The sequence below is a fragment of the Sinohyriopsis cumingii genome, chromosome 2, assembly GCF_028554795.1.
Source record: "Sinohyriopsis cumingii isolate HCF-2022 chromosome 2, ASM2855479v2, whole genome shotgun sequence".
NCBI classification, from domain to species: domain Eukaryota; kingdom Metazoa; phylum Mollusca; class Bivalvia; order Unionida; family Unionidae; genus Sinohyriopsis; species Sinohyriopsis cumingii.
This window is the reverse complement of record NC_142962.1, coordinates 72,985,039-72,994,827: the sequence shown is the minus strand read 5'-3', so window position 1 is coordinate 72,994,827 and position 9,789 is coordinate 72,985,039. Positions and strand designations below refer to the sequence as shown.

General features: G+C 33.6%; 1 protein-coding gene across 2 annotated transcripts in view; it reads right to left on the bottom strand.

The window, feature by feature from the left end:
• Positions 1-2,407: 2,407 nt before the first annotated feature.
• Positions 2,408-9,789, bottom strand: part of LOC149805164 (putative E3 ubiquitin-protein ligase UBR7) — a 52,095-nt gene continuing 44,713 nt past the window's right edge. For both annotated transcript variants that reach the window (XM_089947939.1, XM_089947947.1), the window contains exons 10-11: positions 7,581-7,642; positions 2,408-3,486 (exon numbers count right to left, since the gene is read on the bottom strand). In XM_089947939.1, coding sequence (XP_089804065.1) covers positions 3,391-3,486; positions 7,581-7,642 — 158 coding nt within the window. In that variant the 3' untranslated portion in view covers positions 2,408-3,390. The remainder of the gene's footprint in view (positions 3,487-7,580; positions 7,643-9,789) is intronic.

Genomic DNA, 9,789 nt, shown 5'->3' with positions numbered 1-9,789 from the left:
ATACTGACATGGGTTTTTTTATATATAAAAAGACTTTATATGGTGCACAAGTTTTTCTTCTTTTACGGTTGGTCCTAAATGAAAATGGTGCCACTTGTACATCCAATATGGCAGTCACCCTGAAAATCTTGTTATAACTGCTCCGTCCTGTATGGTCATATGAACATGGGGTTCTCAGTAAAAAGCTTCTCATAATGTCCAGTTGGTCCTAAATGAAATGATGCCAATGTTACATCTGAGATACCCATTACATCAGCTAATTACAAATCTTGTAATCAGTGATGAATATCAGAGATGGTTTAACACTGCTTTTAAAAGGAAGAAATGTTCTTATCTTGAATTCCTGGAAATTCTTTTCGGCCAGTAGAACATCCATCCTTTCGAGTGACTCTTGTTCTCAGAGTCACAATGACATTAAACTTTGAACTTGCAATCAAAAGCACTCTTCCATATTGTAAGTGCAAGCCATCCATAAACTCTGGTCAAGGTACCTAGTCCAAAACTCAAATCATGCAAACACCATTTCTTTTTTTCTGACACAGTGATCTAGTCTTTTGACCCCCAAATCATTAGGCTATAATACCTAGTGCAAGCCGTCAACAAAACTTGATGATGATACTGGTCAAGAACTTAAATTTGTGTACAAAAACCATTTCTTCTATTTCAGCAACTGTGATCTTGATGGATGGATCAGCAACATCATCAGTGGTTCTGCTTTGTGGCAGGTGTATAATAATTATAACATTACTAACTTGTACTGTATTTATAATAATTTTGTTATAACTAAAAGTTTGCAAAGCTTTATTTCTGTTTTATAGAGTGCTATTTTCCCACTTGAAATTGTACAACTTAATTTCAGATGAAATTTTGGTCAAATTCTTCAGTTGTTTTATTGCAATTAAAAATTATACACATACATGTATTTACATTCCAACAGAGTTAAGATTGATTACAGGAAAGTACTGATGGAGGGAGTAAAATATTCCTTTGCCAGTATGTCCCCTACAAAATGTTCTGCAGCTATTGTAGCTTTTCACAATCATTTCGGAAACTGTTAATATGCTCCTTTTTTTCAATTTTATTTTCATTCTTATTTCTAAATAAAACGAAACGCTTAAATGAAGAAAGTACAACACTACACTCTATGACTAAAATCCTGAACAGTGAAAATGCAGCCATTCAATCACTGGTGAGTACTTTGAGTGGTGAACAGCTGAAGAATGAATCCAAAATAGATAATAGAAACATTTATTTACAGTTGATCTAATTGAATATCATGCTTTACTTACCATAACTACCGAGCATTATCCTCAAACTCTCTGTGTCCCTGTATTAGATGTTTTGCCATCACATAATAAGTCCAGATAACAATGGTTGAGAGAGAGATCAAGAGAGGGTGGACTCACCATGGGATTAATTGTCAAATCCATCTTTCTGTTTCTTTGTTTGTCAATTAGTGTGTCAGTTTTTACTAACAAATTTCCATTGGCAGAGGAGAATGAATAATCTGGATCAATCTAGGTAATACTTACGTGCTGACTGACCAACTAGTACAGTGAGAGAAAGGGAATAGAAGAGAGACCTTCTGACATAATATAATAATTTGTTTTAGAGCCTTATTATGTATTTTAAAACATGGAAAATAGTCACTAAACAGATTACAGTATGTGTGTGTGCCACAGGGTCAAGAAATTTACAATATGAAAGTCAAATTGTAATTTTGCATCATCAGTATCGTGTTCACATATAAAAAAATCCAAAAGGTACACATTACACATATTATAATGCCTCTGGTTCCTCAAGGTTGCTTGGCATAAGAAAGAGAGAGAGGGAAACAGACAGAGTTATTAATGTTTCTTCTTGCTCTTTTATTAGTAATGAATAAGTGTAAATTCATCACTAATCTAGAGTGAACAGAAGCAATAGTCTACTGTTAAAACCATAATTATGTGCATATTGATATGCCATGGGAAAATCACAATTTGATATACAAACAGTATATCTATATCAGATTGCTTTACACCAACACTCTGAAAGTCATGATATTTTGATGTGATTTGTGATGTGATTTTGTTTTTCAATGTAGCTTTAACAATTGTTCAATCATATCGCTACGATATCTGCAATGTAGCAGCACTGGGGCCATGCCGCAGAAACGTACCATGATGTCCCACCCAGTCACATTATCCTGACACCAGGCCGACCAGTCCTAACACTAACCTCTTAATGCTGAACGCCAAGAGAGGCAACTTTCCGTACCATCTCTGGTACGACTTGGCCAGGGATTGATCCCACGACCTTCCGTATCCAAGGCAGATGCTCTAACCACTAGGCCATGGGAGCAGTGTCATATTTTGAAAGTGTACGTGTGTATATGTTTGTGTGTGTGCATAAAGAGTCAAAACTCTAACATTTTAATTTTTTTATTTCATGAGACAACAATAAAGTTTTGAACACAAGTCTTTTTATAGTTGAATTAAGAAAATAATTATCATAAAAATTGTTTCACTGCCTACAAACTCTTTAAAAGTGGCAGAATATTAAGATCACATGCTCAAAGTTAAACAATGAAACCAGCTTATGATATGAATATGTTTAAAAACTTTATGAAAGATTCCAGTGAAATGTTTGATTAAAACTGAGAAAAAATCCTCATAACACTAACTAAATTCAACAGAACTGACTTTAACTGTCATCACTTGCTCATTTTTCACCGTGCTTTTACTACAGAGGACCACAGGGAAAATACCTGGGAAGACCATGGCTATATATCATTCTTGGATATAAAAAAATAGTAATGGCAATCTTACTGTAAAATTATGTTCAGTTTATAAAGAAAAAGAAATTACAGATTTATCACTTCCTTGTCCCTTAGGCTCCTTTAAAACAAGTTCTAATGCAATTATAATAATAAATCTGAACAAAATTTAGGATAATGCAGGTCGAAACGCAGTTATGTAACTGCAAGAGTATCCCTCCCCCCATAATATGACTACAGTGTTAAACAAGATTCATTTGAAAAATCAGATAGTAAATATTTTTCTCATTGGTGAATTTGGTTTCTGAAAACAAACTAGATTTGTACAAAACAGATTATTTGATCAAATATGGCTGAAATGTGTAAACATTTAAATGCCCAATTTATTCAACAGTGCCTGGACTTTCCATCCCAAAAAAGTCAGACTCTGAAATGGCACTGAAATGAAAATTTAGATTTTAGTGAATAGCAAGAAACATGCATGTACCAGCCATGATGCTGACAATGTATATTTGATCCCAAACTGTAAAATGTATCACAATCTTTCCATGCAACTGCGAGGAAACCAAATTGTGATTAAAATGCAAAACAAAGAATATAATAAATTTAAAACCCAGCTGTTTTGTAATGTTTCAGTGGCAGAAATACTGTGGTGCTCCTCCAGTCCTCTGTCTCTTCCTTGCTTGCATCTGACTGAAGAACTCTCGAATATCTTCTTCACGAACAACCTGTGAAAACATTATGAACAATTGCAACTGTTGACAAAATTCTATAGAATTTACTTCTTTTTGCATGATTTTGTTTCTGATATCATCAAAAGATCATAAATATTGTCCAGGAATTAAACACTGTGTTAAATTAGAGTAATCTCAGTATTAGCTACAAACAGATGTTTTACATCAGCCTTAGTTCACATTAAAAAATGTATATGAGTATCACATTAACCACAGTAAATCTTGATAGCAAATAAAGTTTGTTCACATCATATGAAAATTAAACTGATCTATTTTATGGTACAAGGAAAGAACAACAGATCTCTATTACACTGTACTAATAATATAAAGATGAATATTAGGCAGTAGGACTTTTTAAATACATTGAAATCAGCCTAAACTACTATACTCTGTGATCAATATTAAATACTGGTTTAAAAAGTTTATCATTTTACCAAGGTTCCACTAATGTTTACCCCTCTTAACTGACACAAAATATTACCCCAATGGTTAGACAAAATATAAACCTATCAAATAATTTATCCTTGATTTTTATATGTTGTAATGTTTTCTTTGCAAAATACTGGATATTCCCTGTAAATAAAATTGGTTAAGCACATACTGTATATGAACTTTATCATCAAATAAAAGGTCTTTCCATGTCGTAACAACAAAAGAGATTTAGCCATCTTTATTTTTAATCATGAACTAATTAATATCTTCTACAATGACTACAGTAACCAACACCTAGAGTCTTTCCAGTACCTTTTTGTGAAAACGTTGGGCCATACTGAAACTAGAATCTCTTAAAGCACTATGCACTACTGTCTAAAATGACTTTCGGAATTCAAGACTGTCTTCTTTTTAACTGCTTTGTGTTAAAACCATCTGTGATTTTTGTGAGTGACAAGATTTTCAAATTTGCCACTATGGTGGCCATACTGGGTGCAAAAACAGAACCATTTTCATTCAGGACAAAGAAGACACCATTAGAAAACTTTTAGTGAAAACACCATGCTAATACAACCATCCATTCAGAAGAATTAGACACAACAAGATTACAGTATGTCCATTGTAGCAGCCATATTAGTTGTCTCCAGGGCACCATTTTCATTTTTGACAAACCCAACATAAAAATAAATCTGCTAGTGAAAAGCCTATGTTGACATGGCCATCAATTCTGAAGGTGCAACAAGATCTTGAAGATGGCCACATCAGTGGTCATAATGGGAGTCAATGTCAGATTAACATAATTTTTGTTTAGGACCAAATAGACACCATGTTTTCTAGTGAAATGAAATGTTGATATGATTTTCAATTTTTCCTAAGTGCTGATGATATTTTCAAGATGGCTACCACTGTGGCCATATTTAAAGTCAGACAGCCCAACTAGACAGCATATGAAGTTTTCTGGTTAAAACCTCATTCCAATATCACATTCTATTCTGGATGAATATCAAGAACAGGATTTTCAAGATGGCCAGTGTGGTAATCTTACTGTATGTTAGACTGGCATCATTTTCATATAGGGACTCTACTTGGCCCAGAAATAGTACCAAATCTGTGGCTGGATCAAAGGAATGTTTACTAGGAAAACAGTGGCATGCTACCTTTACAAGCTAAGAGATTAGGGTTAGATTTATGAAATTTTGTGTGTGCTGCAAAAGATTAATGCCAGATTAATAAAATCTTTTGTATGTCGTGGTTTTATTTATGCAGGAATCAAATTTAGAGTAAAAATAAAAAAACTACTTATAAGTGAGTATATATGACATCCTATCATCTAAAGGGAGAAGAGATAAATGAATTGGGTACTGCTGATTAGTAAAGTGCAACAAACTCCTTGAAACCAACAATGAAGCTATAAAAAAAAGTTATTAGTTTTTTTCCCTTTAAAACAAAACATCAAAATTTGCATGGACTGAGGGGATAATCACTTTATTAATAATGAGAATAAACTGCCAAAATAGGATTTTGCAACAGATGAGAGGACTTGTCTCCCAGAAGAGGTAAGCAAGGCAATAGTGACAGGTTAAGTATTACTGCTATTAAAATAATGTTAATTGTCAAGAGGCAATAAATGTATTCAAAATGGTGTTGAGGTGACAAAACAACAAAAAGGAAACATCCCAGGCTATGAGACAGTGTACACATAAAATTACATAATAATCTGTTGAATTGTTGCTGAGTTATGCTGGTAACAAGGAACTGCTGAAGTGGAGATGCAATACTAATGGAGAAAGTGCAAATGGTTCAGACAAAACTGGATCTGTAAAGACAAAAACCTTAAAATGACACATTTGCTGGTAAAATGTTTTATTCATTATCATGTCTTGCTTGCAGCCTGTAGCACATCTACCATACCAACCAAATGAATCATACTAGAAATGTACAGTTCACCTTGCAATGAAATTTCACCTTAGGGCAAGAAATCTAAATACATGTACTGTGTAGCGCTGTTCCAATTATTGATTATAAGTGAAAACCAGTTTGGTTAAGCAAACCAATAAGACAATCCATTGTGAAACTCAATCATCGATTATGCTTCAAGGGAGACAACTCTGGAGCACTTGGCACAGACTAATTTGTTCCCCTTCTCTTTTTGTTGAGAAGAAAATGTACGATTTCAAGGACATTTTAAAAAGGCCGCTAGACCTGATATACATGCCATGGATCAAAAAGCTGGTTGAAAAGCTCATTCTCATGACTGGACTTATGATTTTTATAAAGCAAAGGAGAGACCATCGATAAAGTAGAATTTAGATAATACAAAGGTCGTATGCAAACTTGCAGAAAGGAGTATGCAAACTAAGGTAGGTCCAGCTATTTTGATTGAAATCAATGAGGGGAAACATTTTATTTTTTCTTTATTTTCAGTAAACATGTACTCCAGTATGTACTGTAATAAAGACCAGAATCCTAAGTTTGTTTCTTCTTTTCAGCTGCATGCAAAGCACAAAGTTAGTAAAAATCCTATGTAAACGTTGAGCTATAGGAATTTCAATCCACTACAGTTGAACTGAATTATTTATTCCCTTCATAACTTACAAATGTGATACCAAACCATATTCTGTAGGTACAAATCTTTTATAATTTGGAAACATATTTATGATTACATGATTTTGCTGTTAAATTGTTGAGTTAATAAAAATAAACAAAAAAACAATTTTCAATGATTGTGGTTCAGTTTAAATGTAAAATCCTTTGATCACAGTATTAGTAAATACTGACAAACAAGAAAAGTATGACCTTATATACTTTAAATGACAGACACTGATATACCCATCACATGAATAAAACGGTTTTGGGGAATTGCAAGTTTTTCAGTTGCATAAAATTGATCAGCCATAGTTGCTTTCATTTAACATGTTGAACAAAACAAACACAATTTAAAAAAAACGTAATATTTGTATCACATTAAAGTATACGTGTCAATAAAAATTATTACTTTTGTACATTTATTAATGTTTTGAACTTCTGAGCAAAGATATAACTGTATAACAAACAAAATGTACAATTGGTTCTTAGCAACCAATTATAATGAAATTATCAGTTGGTTAAAAGGAACCGATTATTGATATGAAATTCTAACTGATTCCCATCACTAGTACTGTGTACAATAAACTGTATAGTATATCATCACAATGGATATCTGGGTTAAATTTTATAAAAATATCACCAGTAGTTTTGTTGTTGTTGTTGTTCTAGGGTTTAACGCCATTTTTCAGCACAAGATAGGCTATACATGGTGGCCATTATTAATGGTGGAGGAAGAACCCTGGAAAACCCAGGTAAGAACCACCAACCCACGAGAAGCTACTGGCAGGCCTTCCCATGTACCCACGCTAGCCGAGCTTTGGACTCGAACCCACGCAAACAGAGTTGAGATGGCAGTGATACCAGTAGTTTGGAATGATGGTCCTAATACCAAAGTGTAATTGGCAGATGGACATATTGCAGTGTACAAAACTATGCTGGGGGAAGGTGATTATAAAGGTTGATGCATATACTGCACAGATACCAAAGGGAACAATTGTTCAAGAAAAATTATGGATCTTTTATGATTAATAGTATTTAACAAATTTATTTTTTGAAACATAAAAAATTACCTTCCCATTCTCTGCAAATTTTTTCAAATATTCACTGAGCTGAGATTTCATGTCCATATATCCTGTAAAAAAAAGATATCAGTTTGAAGGAATTTTATTTCCAAAACAGTTTTATAAATTTTAATGCTATACTACATCTTTGTAGGTCGAGTATAGAAAAGACAAGATACATCATACAGCACCTAAGCCACTGGTTTTAGATCCACTGTACATAATACTCCCCGTTTCTATGTGCTCTTATATACCATAGTTCACATCCCACCCAATTCCATCTCTACACTGTCTTCTCTATGTACACTAATTCTTCAGGAATAATAATGCTTCCATGAACTGAAACAAGAGAACAACTGAATGAAAGACAGATCATACCTGCCATACCATGATGTGTCACACCAAAACCATGATTTTTTTTTAGAGACTCCCCAACCCACCTCAATATATGCCTGTAACATGTGACATGCATAAATGGTAAACATTCCTGCTTTGAGCTTATGTACATCTATCCTTGAGTCAGTTTACACAGTTAATTGACATATAGACAATTAAATGGCAAGGTTTAAACAACCACCATTTCACATATTATTTAATCTGATGTCAATAGCAAGGGAGATGTGTTAAGTTGTTTGAAGACTGCTGTCAGGGAGCCAATTAGGCTAATTTGCATAGGTAAAGCTCACAAAGTGGAACAACTCAATTCACTGTAAGTTACAGGCAGATCAAAGGGATGGGTGTTGAAGAATAAAGGTTATTACACATCACTGCCTGGAATGAGAATATTTACAATTTTACTCCATACAGCAGAACTTTGATTATCCGTCACCCTATTAACTGTCAGTCTCTGTTAACCGTTAGGGCATTGTATGTCAAAATATTAAACATAGGTACATGTACATATGTAGATATTATGACTTTTTGATGACCTGGTCTAACGTATGATATTTTTAATGTATATATTCTATTATCCATCAATTCTCATATCCATCATGGTCTCAGTCCCACACCCTGATGGATAATCAAAGTTCTACTGTTTATCAAAGAAAGATCCTTTTCAGTTGCCTAAATAGTGTTTGAGTGATTCATTTTTGCAGACAAAATGGCAAAACACATTTTTTGCGATTCAGGAAACAATGAACTATCTGTGATGCAAGCAAAGCCAGCATAACTTCAGAACTCATGATTAAGGGAATTGGACTTTGTGAAGCACAGTACTAAGGGAAGATTTCATTCTTTGCAAATACTGCAATCAATACATCAACATAAGTCATTCTCGTGTGTATGACATCCATCAAAACAGCAGTACCACCAGTAGGTAACACTAATACAAACCAGAACATATTTGACAGTCTGAACTAAATATTCATATTGTCACACCTGCAAACCCTAACAAGACCGTCTCAGTAAGGCAGCTTATTTTTTTCTCACAAGTTTTACTGGTTTTCAGTAAGGTGTAACAAAATAACATATTCTGCTATTGTAAAGTTGGAAAACACGTATTTGAAAAGTTTGATATACAAAATATAGAGCAATGAAAAACATTATTATGTCCAAATGAAAAGTTTGTAAAGTAGAAGTAGACCGTATTTACCTCTAGTACAGTTGCAAATACTTCAGTTCCAAGCCCTATGCAGCACTATGGCTTGTTGCTATCTCTTACTCAATATAATTCTAGGAATCTTTTTTCCATTTCACATGATGTTGGCAATCATATCTTCAGCCACAAGACGTACTTAAATTGACATATGATGTCCAATAAACATAATTGTGTCCATTACTGCTTTCATTCACAAGAATCTGAATATTCATTTTTATTCTTCTGTACTGATTATTAACACTTTTTAAAGAGGACTGTTTTCCCTTTAGTCTGTTCAAATACCAATTATTAATTGAACCATGCTTTTCAGGATGATTTTAGCCATGAGATAGATTGACTGAAAGACAATACTGATTACACACTCATGTTGATTTGTATTTATAAAACACTGACATCTGTACTGGACATAAGCATTTATTAGTGCTATATTACCTATAATAACCCCATTAAAATTGAAAACATTATACCACCCTCCTCCTCCAATGAGATTGTCAGTCCTAAATATGATTTATATTCTTTTTCTCTGCAAAATATCTCAATTGCCAAACTGCATTGGATAGTTTTAATAATGCTATTATTAAGGCTGGCAAGAAAAATTCAGTTCTGTTCAGAATTCAC